Consider the following 14,473-nt stretch of genomic DNA (forward strand, 5'->3'; position numbering starts at 1 on the left):
CCCTGTGGGCTGGTTTGGATGGAAAGAATCTCAAATTGAGACCTGGGGATGGGGGGACTTTTTAAAAAAGCATCTTTTGCACAGTTGTAAATCCATAAACACATTAAATCTACTTGCACAGTTCTTCAAACCCTATCACATTTCAATCTCTATACTATTTAAGTGCACATTTAATGTTTAGTGTCTCGTTGAGACCTGGATAGACATCAGCTCTCAGTTCTATCTGCCATTTTAATTCCCGGACTTGCAGTAATGTGTCCATGTCCCCTACAAATTCTGTTATATTTTCCAGCACTGTGAATTTGAATCCTGTGAAGTTTGAGCAAATAGCACTGTGTTTAGCCAAGGCATTCAAACTGTCCTGTTTGTGTATTGCTGCAGTGTGTTCTTTAATACGGCTACTCAGCTTCCTGTTCGTTTTGCCGATATAGAAATTCCCACAGTGTTCGCAGAAAGCACAGTAGACTACATTTTTTGTGTTGCAGTCATAGTGGTCATGTAGATTGACAGTTCTGTTGCAGTGCGGGAAGGGGACGTTGTTGTTTTTTCGTATGTGTACACAGGCAACACACTTGCCGCAGTCAGACATTCCAGGTTCTGTCGATACTTTGCTCTGTGGGGATGGGCTTTTATTCCTCTCGAACGCACCACCAAAATAAGAGGTTTGTTTGAAACAGAAGTATGGGGATGTCCCAAGTAACTTTGTCAGACCTTTTTCTCCTCCCAAGATGTCCCAATTGTTGGTGAGGACCCCTCTGATTCCAAACATATCGGTGGAAATTGGAAGGGGGAAACTTGACACCCAGTCCTTTTTGTTCGGTCCGTTCTGTGCCCTTGCTGTGAATCCCTTTTCCAGGATTGGTGGGTACCTGGAGTGTCTGTGCTGTATGACCTCTTGGAACAGGTTGTCCACTAGATACTCTGGGTATTTTCTTTCTAGGAACAAGTTTGAGGTAAAAACCTTCCTTGATAAAAACCTCGTCCCTAAAAATGAGTCTGGATAACCGGATGAATTGTCCTTTTACAATATTCTTTTTCATGAAATGGGGATGCTGGCTGCTGAACTCTAGATAGTTATTCCGGAAAGTGGGCTTGCGGTAGATGTTGGAGTCAAACTGTCCACTTTCCAGGTCTATAGTGAGGTGGATATCCAGGAACTGAGTGGTGGTTCCGATATGTCCTACTGTGAGGGTCAGGAAGTCCAGACTCTGGAAAAGGGTTTCCAGAATATTGCTCAGAGAAAGTCTGTCCCCCTTCCAGACAAAAAAGACGTCATCAATATAACGCCTGTACATTATGGTGTTGTTGAACCTGGGCAGTGATTCAACCTTATCCATTTCCCAGGCACTGAGGACTAAGTTTGCATATGCTGGGGCCATTTTGGACCCCATGGCTACCCCTTTCTGTTGGTGGTAAATCTTCCCGTTGAATTGAAAGAAGTTATTTCTTAATACTGCTTCTGTTAACCTGCATACAGTATTTATCTTAGTCCCGCTTAGGTTGGAGTGCCTGTTCAGGTACTGTTTGGTGAGGGTCAGTCCTTTGGGGTGGGGGGATGTTTGTGTAGAGTGCTTCTACATCTACGGTGACCAGTAAATATTCCCCTCCATCCACCCTTAGTTTGAAGATGTCATTTAGAAAAGCCCAGGAGTCCTTGGTGTATTTGCTGTTCTGTACAATGGGGTTAAGGATGTGGTCCACGACAGAAATCTTTTCTGTTTTTGTCCTTCGGTTCGATACCACATGGCGGAAAGGTGGATTTTCAGGGTTTTTGTGAACCTTGGGGATTCAAAATTTTTTTCCAAGGCTGGGTGTCATGACCTGCATGAAGTCTTTTTCGTCTTGAGAGATCTCATCCCTGAGGTACAGTTCCAACAGTAGGTTGTCAATTTGTTTAAAGTTTTGTTGTACCTGGTTGATGTTGACCTTTTTGTAGAACTGGTTATTCATGAGGGATGCTTCAAGTGTTTGGATACAGCTCTCCTGCTCCATCACTACTATCCCGGATCCCTTGTCAGCCTTCATGATCCGTAGGGATTTGTCCTGACTCAGTTCCTTCCAAGCCTATCTTTCTTCCCTGTTCAGGTTGTGCCACTTTGCCGAGGGCTTATCAGAAAGGAGTTTCCTGATATCTCTTTCGCAGGTACTCGCAAAGAGGCTCAGTGTGTTGGAGAGTGCAGGAGTGTACAGGCTCTTCATGGTAAGGGGTCTGTTATCTTCCGAGCTTTCCTCATCTTCTTCCTCTTCATATTGTTGTATATCTAATTTTAGTTGTAACTTTCTCAAGTAACACTTGAGGTCCAGGATAACATCCGCCGTGTTGGGGCTCTGCGCTGGGATGAAAGAAAAGCCTTTCTTCACTACCTTATGATGGCTTTCCGAGAAAACTCATGTAGTGAGGTTAAAGATGTCACCTACCCCTGCTGGAGACCTGAAGTCAGTGCTATCAGGTGCTGGTATCAGTGAATGGGGAGGGTGATCAGGGTGGTCCATCCCAGTAATACTAGTACTGTATCCCGTTCCCGCTCCTTCCCCTGTGATTGTTGTTCCCCCTCCTTCCCTCAATATTGTTGGTGTTGTGGTTCCAGTTTCGTTCATTACTCCCAGGTCTGAACCTGGTATAAGTCCTGGTTCTGGTTGTGAGCCCTGCTGAAGATAAAAAAAAACATTGTTGTTGCCACTTGTGTTGTTGTTGGAAGACTGCTCGTTCGTTGGTGGGGTCTGATAAACCCTTCCTTGACTGATCGCACTGTCCGGTGTCCTGCGGTTTGTATTGTTGCTGTCCTCGTTGTTGTCGTAGTGGTCATGTTCACTGGTGTCTGGATCTCTCTGTGTTGGCTGATTCTGGAGAGGCATTTCTGGTCTTGGCTGTCCCCCTAGGAGGAGTATGTACCATCATCTGGGAACTACTCCCTGCTAGTGGGCTGGATGTGATGAGGAGTCTATCCACCTCTGGTGTGTTGGGCCCATTTGTGGGTTCTTGTAATTCTGTCATAGGCCTTGGTTCGGTTGTGGACAACGGATTGGTTGTGGGATATCTGTCTGGCCTTCTCCGTGTGTGTAAGGAGCGTGTGGGCCTGATCGGGTATGCTTTTCCTTCCTCATATTGTTTACTGTCCCTAAGCAATTTGCCTTTCTTGCGTTCTATCAGTGTCGCTACATGCCTAGTAATTTTGTGCGGTACATTGTCCCACATTTCCGCAAAGTCAATAAATGTGGGATCCTGCAGGATGCGTGTTTGCAGATCATCTATTTGAGACTTGTAGGTGGCCATACTCTCAGTATTACTTTGGATGAGTGCTTTGATAGCTGCTAGCCCAGAGTCATTATATATTTTGACCAGTTCTTTGTGAAGCTGAGAGTTTGGAGTAGTCCTGTTAGGAAATGTGTTACACCTGAGACCCTGTGGGACTATATCCAGCTCTAAACACCTTTCCAGATAGAAGTTGTCATGCTCCAAGTTTTTGTAGGTCATCAATTCCTGGATATCCACCTCACTATAGTCCCGGAAAGTGGACAGTTTGACTCCAACATCTACCGCAAGCCCACTTTCCAGAATAACTATCTAGAGTTCAGCAGCCAGCATCCCCATTTCATGAAAAAGAATATTGTAAAAGGACAATTCATCCGGTTATCCAGACTCAATTTTAGGGACGAGGTTTTCATCAAGGAAGGTTTTTACCTCAGAAACTTGTTCCTAGAAAGAAAATACCCAGAGTATCTAGTGGACAACCTGTTCCAAGAGATCATACAGCACAGACACTCCAGGTACCCACCAATCCTGGAAAAGGGATTCACAGCAAGGGCACAGAACGGACCTAACAAAAAGGACTGGGTGTCAAGTTTCCCCCTTCCAATTTCCACCGATATGTTTGGAATCAGAGGGTCCTCACCAACAATTGGGACATCTTGGGAGGAGAAAAAGGTCTGACAAAGTTACTTGGGACATCCCCAAACTTCTGTTTCAAACGAACCTCTTCTTTTGGTGGTGCGCTCGAGAGGAATAAAAGCCCATCCCCACAGAGCGAAGTATCGACAGAAGCTGGAATGTCTGACTGCGGTAAGTGTGTTGCCTGTGTACACATATGAAAAAACAATGTCACCTTCCCGCACTGCAACAGAACTGTCAGTCTACATGACCACTATGACTGCAACACAAAAAATGTAGTCTACTCTGCTTTCTGCGAACACTCTGGGAATTTCTAGATCGTCAAAATGAACAGGAAGCTGAGTAGCCATATTAAAGAACACACTGCAGCAATACACAAACAGGACAGTTTGAATGCCTTGGCTAAACACAGTGCTATTTGCCCAAACTTCACAGGATTCAAATTCACAGTGCTGGAAAAAATAACAGAATTTGTAGGGGACATGGACACATTCCTGCAAGTCCGAGAATTAAAATGGCAGATAGAACTGAGAGCTGATGTCTATCCAGGTCTCAACGAGACACTGAACATTAAATGTGCACTTAAATGGTATAGAGATTGAAATGTGATAGGGTTTGAAGAACTGTGCAAGAGGGTTTGAAGAATTGTGCAAGTAGATTTAATGTGTTTATGGATTTACAACTGTGCAAGTGAATATAATGCGTTTCCTCTCTCTGACTTTTGACTCCCCCATACCCCCTACACACATGCTCCCAATCACCAGGCTAGCCCCCACTGACCGCACCAACTATACCCCCCGGTCTCACTATTTCACGCAGCCATTCAAGGGGTGATACCATCCAAACCAGCCCACAGCTGGTACCATCCGCACTGACAGTCTTCTGGGACACACTGTCATTCATATGCTCCTTGTCATGGGCGGCTCACTACCAGCCCCCCCTCAAGTCCACACCGCATTCCTCCCACTCCCCCATCAGGTGGCATACCCACACATTACTCTACACACACACCGATACCAAAGCATAGTAGGACTCTCTACCTGACTCCTCCATCTTCCTCAGTTCCCTTCTTTACTTACCTTTGGAGGCAAAGACTCATAAGTAATGTGTTTATATTAGAATCATCACAGCATGACTGTCATCCTTCCCGGTCCCCACCCCCAAATTTTTTTTTTTTTTTTGCACACAGTCCCTTTTTGCACACAATCCCTTTTAGTATGCACACGGCACCACAAGGCTATTACTGTCTGACTAATTTACCTTATGTAACTGCGATTGTAATGTTAATGAAAATGCACACAGCACCCTGCTTTTTCACACTTTACTATTGGAAAGGAACTGTTGTTAATTTAAATGGCCTGCTAGAACTAATGTATATAAAGGAAGTGAAAATGGTTGCTCATACTTATGAAACCCGTCTTTCTGAAGAAGTCTTGATAATAAATAAGACGAAAGCGCTAAAGTTCTACAAGAGTTGTTGTGTGATTTACTATTTTTTTGAATGCTTTTATTGTCACGAAGCTCAGTTCTTAGTTAAAATTTCTTCTCTTCGTTCAAAATTTTTTTGAGTGCGGTTAATTTTAGATATATATATATATATATATACACACACACACACACACACACACACACACACACACACACACACATATATAAGATAATATATAGAATATATAATCTAAGAAGCAAAACGGAGACTACAGCAATCAGGTACTTGGTGTGGTGTTCATAACCTTAAATACATTCAAAGACTAACACTACAGCTGAAACACTAGGGAGGATAAATACACACTGTTGTTCCACGGTCACATTTACAACGCATTATTTAATAACATTATTTTAACATGTGTATCTTTCTTCTTTTCAGTTTAAAGTTAAAATTAAGTATTTTAAGAAGGAAATTGTCACTTCTGATGTGGTTTAACATACCTTCTAAAAACACCATCATTCATGCTAGCTATGCAAGACCTAATTTTCATTGTTCTTTCAACTATACAGTAGCTTGTAAAGACTCTACTCCAAAATCCAAATGTTGCCCATTTCTTTTTTTATTTTTGAGTAGCTTCATGGGACAAAAAAAGCTGCCACCACCAAGGTTCTATGCCCGATGGATAAACTGAAGTTAATCCAACATGGCAGCATATAAAACAGCACCAGTTGTGGCGGATAGGAATTCAGTTTCTACACAATACCCCACTAGGCTTAGAGGATCAAAATGACACTTGTACTTAAGCTGCAACAAACAAAGGCAAGAGAAAGGATGCCACGCAATCTGTGGCAAAAGCAACTTTCAATTGCTATTAACAATGGGAGCCATAAGAGATTGAAAACACTGCTCAGAAAATTAACACATCATCATCATCTAAATTCTAGCACAAAACACCTCAGGAATACTACAACTGTAACATCACAATAAAATGTAGCTAGGTTCAGCAGAATAAGATTTGCTTTCATAAGCAGATACAACCTTGGTTACATTCCTTGTCAACCTGCCAATATGCACTTTTGTAGGTTTAGGGCTTGGACTCCTCCTCTTCCTTTCTTTTTCATCTCGCTTTGGTGACTTTGACCGACTACAGAGAGAGAAAAAGAGAAAACAAGTATGTCTTAACTATACAATTTTTATGATATACCACTTTCAGCATATTTAACATTTTCTTCCAAATCAACGAACATTAAATTATTAATTTAAGCTGTATTATTACTCATTAAATAGATTATGCACCAGAAGAAGAGAAGATGAAGGTTACATTTGGGTTTTACAGTATACACAAGGTTACTTCAGAGATGTCCATACATGGCAGGTGGATACTCATTTTAATGCTAGTATGACTCAATGCCACTGCCTTAACCTGCTTGCGCAATTTCTTTTTAACTAATGTATAGAAAAAAAGATTAATTTTTCCTGTTTCCGCGGTTCATGCTTATTTCATTTACCAGGGTAGGACACTGATAAATAATGACAGAGGCCCATCCTGAGTTGTATGTACATAGATGAAACAAATCTAGCAGTCAAAATTTTGAACACAAAGTCATAACAGATATATACACAGGGTTCCTAATATTAACATAAATTGCTAAATGTAAAAATTCTTACAATAAGTAATATCAACTCAATGTAATACTGAAATGTTGAAATACGTTAAGTGTTAAATATTAAGCTTTCTTTAGTATTCAGTATAGCTGGATATTTCAGCATGGCATTGTTCAGAATGATTTTCAAATTGTGCAGAGTTGTATGTATGAAAATGTTAGAAGTTATACAACACTGTGTAACGTATTAGTTTGTTACAGTATGAAATTTCAAAGCAGGAGTAGTAGTTGACTGTGTCAACCCACAGAGCCTTTTTTAAGCAATGCTAAACTGACAAACCTTCCAACACAGAAAAACCTACCGAAGGAAATCTACAAGTGTTAGTGATTAATGCCAGGAGTTTAAAAAAGGAAGTTCCACTCCCCCCAAGCTCTCCTCACCTTGGAGGATGCAGACATCTGTGCAATATTCAAGACATGGTTTAAAGCCGCAGAGAGTACCCCAGAAGTGCAAGGATTCAGTACCTTCCACACATTTCGATCAGCAACTTCAGAGACCGGGATAGAGAGTGGAGTTCTCAAATCTACATAAACAGCAAGCATACTCCTAGGTTGTTTAAGGACCATACTCATGGTGGTTTTAATGATCTCTCTCTAAACTGTGAATCCTACATGAACCCAAATTTGCAGGCTCAGATTCCTAGACTTTGTAAACACAAATTCCCTGGACCAGTTAGTGCATACACCTTCTACTGGTGCAAACATATTGGACTGGATATTCGCAAATATGGGAGAAAGCTGCATCCGTATTAGTTTTGTGCCCTCTCTGGTAAGTTCAGATCATAAAGCAGTCTCCTTTGAAATAAGAATAAATTCTGTAAACCCAGCAAACTATGCAACAGTTAATTACAACTCCAAGGCAAACTACCTTTATTTAGTGACAACCTGTCAAAATTTCAAGCACTTCCAAAATCAAGTAATTTAGCAGCTTATGTGGAATTATTCACAGAAGCTCTGTACAACCATGTTAATGACTGCATAGAGGCTGCTGTGCCTATCAGAAGTAAGCCCAAAACTAACTCAAACCACACCACCCTGGTGGAATCCAAAATTAAACGAGTTTAACAACAAAAAGAAAAAAATCATGACTAAAATTAGGAAGTGTAACTCAAAAAAAAAAAAAAAAAACCCTCTCAAACTGAATAAAATGAATCAAGCCAACAAAACAAACTTTGAAGTAAACATAGCGAAGATAGTGTCTTAGGCCAAGGACAACCATAAGGCTTTCTTTAGCTACATCAGAAAATTCATAGGCAGCACACAATGGTGAGCTGAACTGTTGGTAAATGGAGCTACACTCACATAAATCGGGAGATAAAGCAAATTTTCTGGTCAACAAATCCAGCTCCAGTTTCACCCTCCACCCCCCACCCCACCATCATCCCCAGCTATCTCCAAGAAATAACATCTTACACCAAACCTTCAATTATCAATAGGGAGCAGATCTTTAAAGGTGTATTCTTGGACTGAGCACATCTATGGGCTCAGATACTATCCCAGGATGCCCACTAAACAGCCTGAAATATGACTGGAGTCACTATTCAACCACAGTCTCCACATAAGCTTCATGCAACGGTCATCACTCTGCACAAGGGTAGAGCATAACTGGATCCTGGTAATTACAGACTCAGTCTGACTAGTCTCACATGCAAAAACAGGGATAGAAATTATGGAAATGAACAATGGCACAGCAACCCTTCAGATACTGGAACCAACGCAGTTTAGTTCTGTCAAAGGCGGGTAGTGCCCATCGAGTCTGGCAGACTTCTTTGAGAAGGCCACCAAGGCAATGGATGAGGGCAAAATGGTGCATACTGCCCACCCTGACCTAGCTAAGGCATTTGATATAACACCCCATTGTAAACAAACTCATGTAATTAGACATAAACCCCTAATGTAGCTCATTGAATAGCCAGCTAGCTTCCAGACAGGACCCAGGAAATTAGGAATGGAGAAATCACCTATATAAAGATGCCAGTCACCAGTGGAATCATCCAGGAATCTGTACTGGGTCAGATCCTCTTTGGCATCTATTTTTCACAAATCAAGTCCACTGTCAAAGGCGCTTGGTTTACCAAGCTTGCAGATAACTGCAAGCTAGGAGCAATCACACAAACCCCCCCCAAAATACCAACATCATACAAGAAGGTCAAACACAGACAAATGACTAGTGCCAAAGCCATGGCTTAAAACTCAATGCCAAGAAATGCATAATAGTACCTTTTGGGAAGCTGGCCACCCAGGAAAACTACTTCATTGCTAAAAGACCTCTAAGCAGACATAGTAGTTAGGGATTTGGGGACTCATGTAGATGGTAACCTGGCTTTCAACCAACATATACCCAAGGTAGTAAAACAAAAAAAATTAAAAACCACACACATACACTCACAGTGTCACTCAACTTACAAGGGCTGGGCACCTAGCTCCAGGGAAGTCATCGTGCCACTGCACTCCACCCTCACGAGACCCATCATTGGAGTTTAACACCCCTTCAGTGTGTACCCGACCAGGCACATACAACAAATGGAACGTCCAAAGAGGTTCCACATAAAATGAATTCATAATGTTCTATGCAGATGTTACATAAGGAGGTTCTGCCAGCACAGCTAGCTGGAATTTTGTAAATAACTGTATGTCATTTGTGAACATCAAACTAATGTATACAAGATCCTTCTGTTACAAATTAGAACTGTGACATTTGTAAATCAAACTGCTCTATACAGATGTTTGCGTTGAAAAGTTATTTGTAAAGTGCTGTGTTTAAAATGCATCTAGTGTGCACCCTACTGGAACACAACTGTACATGTACTACTTTAACTGCTTAAATGTATATATTTTAACAGTGGAAACTAGAATACAGAGGGTTAACTTCAGTCCCGTAGACTTTAGAAAAATACTTAAAATTAAATGACTTTATAGGCTACGCCACAGAAAGGCTCGCTCTCAATTTTTAATGAAGCTAGAGACAAGAAGTCTGTACTAGAAAGCTTTCTGTATTGTCTTTGGAGTGAACTAATTGCTACTTTAGAAGCATGACGGAATGCAATTGTTTTACGACTTCCAGTATCTGCCGAAGATCTGAGTAAAAGCCCTTGTAGAAGTACTTTTACAGGTATATGCTAAATGCTACCAGCTGCCAGCAATGGGGGGTTTGGCTTTGGAACTAGAAGTCAGACGACCAGAACTTATGTCATTCTGCAAGCTACTCCAGCAGTAATATTTTGAGAAGTGGAGAAAAAAAAAAAAAGAGCATTCTGCACTCAGTCTTGGACCTGGCAACAAGAACCACTCACCACATCACCTGCCTAGCTCTACTAGAAAGTTACTAAGAAATAGTAGAATTATCTTAGTTTCAGTCAGGAATATCAAAGTTTATTTTAGATGCGTTTCTTTGTGTGAGCCTGTACTGCAATGTTATTTCAAATACTTCCTGTGATTTTGAACTGTGATGTCTCTGTGAATATATATTTCAGCACGTACAATAAAATCTAGATCAAACACAGCACCATGGCTCATAAAAGATACCAAATCTAAAATCAAAACTAGAAACGGAGCCTAGGCCAGCTGGAAAACAACTAGAGCAGCACTTGACAATCTAAAATATAGTCAACTCAGAAATGATACAAAAAAATCTATTTTACTAGATAAAAAAAAGCTTCTACCAAAATAACCCTTAAACATTCTAGGCAGGCTTAAATCAACTATTTCATCCAGGTCATTCTACCACCCAACCCTGCTAACCACACCCATAGTTCCCCACAGACCATAACTGGCGCTTATAACTTTTTCACTGAAACAATCCAATCCCTAGCAAATCAACTTACCCCCACAAATGTAAACCACAACCCTAATCTAACCACTATTCAACCCCAATTTAGCTTCCAACTGATATCCACTAGTTTTATCAAAACACTTATAAAAAAACTAAAACCTACCACCCTTGCTGCTGATCTCCTCCCTGCAGAGCACCTACAAATAGCTGCAGATGCCATTGCATATCCCATATCTATCCTTATCAGCAGAACCTTATCCGAAAGAGCTATCCCCTCCCCCTCTGGAAAATATCCCAAGTCATCCCACTCCATAAAGGTGGTAGTTCTACAGACATATCCAACTATAGACCCACTGCCACTCTTCCCCACTAGCCAAAATAATGGAGAAATGTGTACACAAGCAACTAATGCAATACCTTACACAGAATAACTTACTATCCAACTCCCAGCATGGCTTCAGGCCATACCACAGCACCACCTCAGCCCTCCGTTTTTTTACTAATGCCATAAACCAAAACAGGAATGGCAATAGGCTACCCTCCTGCCCTCTTTCTTGACCTATCAAAAGTCTTTGACATGGTCAACCATGAACTTCTCATTCTTTCTCTAAAATCTATTTCCCCTCAATAAGCACGCAATCCAGTGGTTCCAGTCCTACCTGACTGGTAGAGAACAGGCAGTACTATGGCAGGGCAAACTCTCCAGCCAGCTACCTCTCACACTTGGTGTCCCTCAAAGCTCCATACCTCTCACACTTGGTGTCCCTCAAAGCTTCATACTAGGTCCACTACTCTTCTCTATTTTTATCAACAACCTTCACACTGCTATCCCTAAAGCTACCTGTATTCAATATGCAGATGATTCCACTTTTCTGCTCAGCCACATCCCCATCCGAACTACAAATCCTAACCCAAAACACATTTAACAATTCTGAGAACTGGCTCGCCAACCAACGCCTACTGCTGATCCCAAATAAAACTAAACTTCTACTCTTCACCCCCACTAGTAGATCTGCCACACTTTCATTCTCTGTCACTTCTAACAATGGTACCACTATCTCCCCAGATAAACACACCAAACTTCTAGGGGTAACCATAGACCATCTCAAATTTCACCTACAGGTCAACAAAATCATACAGCCCCATCAATAAGCTTGGATCACTGTATAGAAACAAGACATTTTTTAACCCCAATAGCTAGGACTACAATCGCCCGGTCACACCTACTCTACTCTTTTATATTCCTCGCCTGTACTCTCAAACCTCAACAAATCCGAACTAGGTAAGCTGTCCCATAGATACAACCATATTGCCAGATTCGCCACTGGCTCCACCTATAGAATCCACCACTGCCAGAACCTGAAACTACAGTGGCTAGAACTGCCCAGCTTAATTCAATTCAATCAACTCTTAACAGCGCACAAAATTCTATACCACCCTGAGGATATCCCCTCAGTTATAAATATTATTAAGCCATATAGCAACCTGAGATCCCTACGGTCAGCCAACAAACTACTGATCCAAACCCACAAAGCTAATAACTCTGCTGGTGAATCCCAGTTTGCCAACTTTGTTAGCAAAACCTGGAATTCGTTGCTTAACTATATAACCCTACAACCCTCCAAAAGTATCTTCAAAAAAAAAAAAAAAAAAAAAAAAAAAAAACCTCAAACAGCATCTCAAAGTGAACTGGCTTTGCCCATGTACCAACCCTGATTATGTTATAAACTGAAAGCATAATCTGTAAATATCATAACATGCAACTGTCACCAAGCTCTATATCCAATCTGAAGTCTCTTGCTTTTAATTGTGTCTGTCCATGAGAATTATGAGCCCCTACTAGGGAACACTACTAAACCATTGTACATACTCACTTTATTTTATATTTTCGAATGTTATCGAACTTATTGTGTAATCTGTGTAAGTTTGTCTATTTGGAGCTTTTCTTCCCAGTCCTCCGCTGAAAATGGACATGTATCCAGTCGGACTATCCCGGTAAACAAATGTAAAATAAATAAATAAAATATTTAGTATTGTCTTGTTCTTATTATTTATTAAATTTATTTAAACCTTTCATTGTGGCTGATCTGTGTAGAGATATTTAAGTTTTGAGAGTACTTGCATATTTATCAGGAGACACTGTGTGGGCCACTCCTAATAGCCTTGTTCTTGGTCAAAATACCATTTGTGTTAATATAAATATTACACTGTAAGATTGGATACTCTTTGTTAAGGGCCTTAAGATAGCGGACAGGAGTGACTGGTGGCAGTGAAAACTACCTTATAGTCTTGGCAGAAGGGGCATAGCTAGTAAACCTGCACCAGCCTTTCCTAGGTGTGTGTGGGTGGGTGGGGGTGTGTGTGAGTGTGTAAATCAAACCTCAAAGAGTGTGTGTGTGTCAGCTGCTTGGGCAGGGACACAAAGCACCGATTGGACAAAGAGGGCTGCTGGAGGTCTTAGCTTGGTCACTCAGCTGAGATTTCAACTCTACAGCTGCGCCAGTGGGGAGCCTTACTGGGGATCTGGAGGAAAAGGGAGAAACCAGCCCCCAGACTGACTGTGGTCTGTGTGTGCTCTTAAGGGAAACTGCACTTGATGCAGAGGGCTGCATCTGGAAATATTGTGTGTAGCCATTATCCTCGCAGTGAAATTCCCACCACAGTTAACAGTGGTGAGGATTGAGGCTCTTTGATCATTACCTCAAAGTCCCACCTCTGTACGGTTTCCTACAGACTTCTGAGAGATTATTTATGTCTGGCATACAAGGCATCCTTACTCTGTTGGCCCCTCTGCATATCCACAAAATGGACAGCACCAGTATTACTAGATCTGAGGATTAAACTTTGCTTGTGACTTAATCAGGACATGTTGGAAGGACAGGCATATATTTCAGAAAATTCCCATTCTCTGGAACAGGCTTCCCATCCATGTGAATCAGAGCCCTTGCCTATTCTTTTCAAGTGCAACCTGGACCACTGGATGGGAAATCAGAAATAAACCCCCAGTCTGACACCTATGTCTCTGATGGACAGAGGTAACCAGCCATTAAATCGTGCCCCAATTAATATGCACTCTTTAAAATAACCTGTAAGGCACAATAACCCCTAGTATGAAATACGTGGGTTGTTGGGCTTTATAAAGGTCCCAGTGGTAGTTAGCCTAGTATTCATCTATGAACGTATGTGGTGTGGCGTACACTTTTATGTTATATGACTATGTTTAATTTGTACTGTTTGGTTATGTTTTATTACCTTGTTTGATGTGCATAGTTATCCATTTTCTCATTGCATGGTGCTTCACTTGTGCATAAAGTTACTGTGAAATCTTATGAGATTAGGATGGCTGCACTTTTTTTTTTCCACTTAGTGATACTGTGGTGCTCTCAGTTTTTTTTAATGTTTAGTCCCATGTACTTATGTGCAATATCCATTTCATCCCTAACTTGCACACATTTATTTTTGAGCGGTTCTATTTGTTCTTAGTATTTGTTTACAAGGAAGTATATTCTACTGTTAGTTTTACAAATTGACAAGACTCCTTTCTTTGTTTTTAGTACATCTGGGAAATGCTGATCACACTGTACGAGCTTTTTCCTCTTTGATGAAGGTGGCTCACAAAGTCGTAATCTGCATATTTTGTCACAAGTAGTGTTCTGGTCATTCTGAATACCATCTAGTATATCAAATGAGGTAACTGTTCTTTGTCCTAAAAGTGTTCT

The 14,473-nt window shown here is 41.2% G+C and overlaps 1 protein-coding gene across 2 annotated transcripts in view; it reads right to left on the bottom strand.

The window, feature by feature from the left end:
- RNPS1 (RNA binding protein with serine rich domain 1) overlaps nt 1-14,473 on the bottom strand; it is a 322,076-nt gene that overhangs the window by 141,971 nt on the left and 165,632 nt on the right. For both annotated transcript variants that reach the window (XM_044089282.1, XM_044089281.1), the window contains exon 4: nt 6,357-6,462. In XM_044089282.1, coding sequence (XP_043945217.1) covers nt 6,357-6,462 — 106 coding nt within the window. The remainder of the gene's footprint in view (nt 1-6,356; nt 6,463-14,473) is intronic.

The sequence above is a fragment of the Protopterus annectens genome, chromosome 12.part0, assembly GCF_019279795.1.
Source record: "Protopterus annectens isolate FY-2018-M chromosome 12.part0, PAN1.0, whole genome shotgun sequence".
Taxonomy (NCBI): Eukaryota; Metazoa; Chordata; order Ceratodontiformes; family Protopteridae; genus Protopterus; species Protopterus annectens.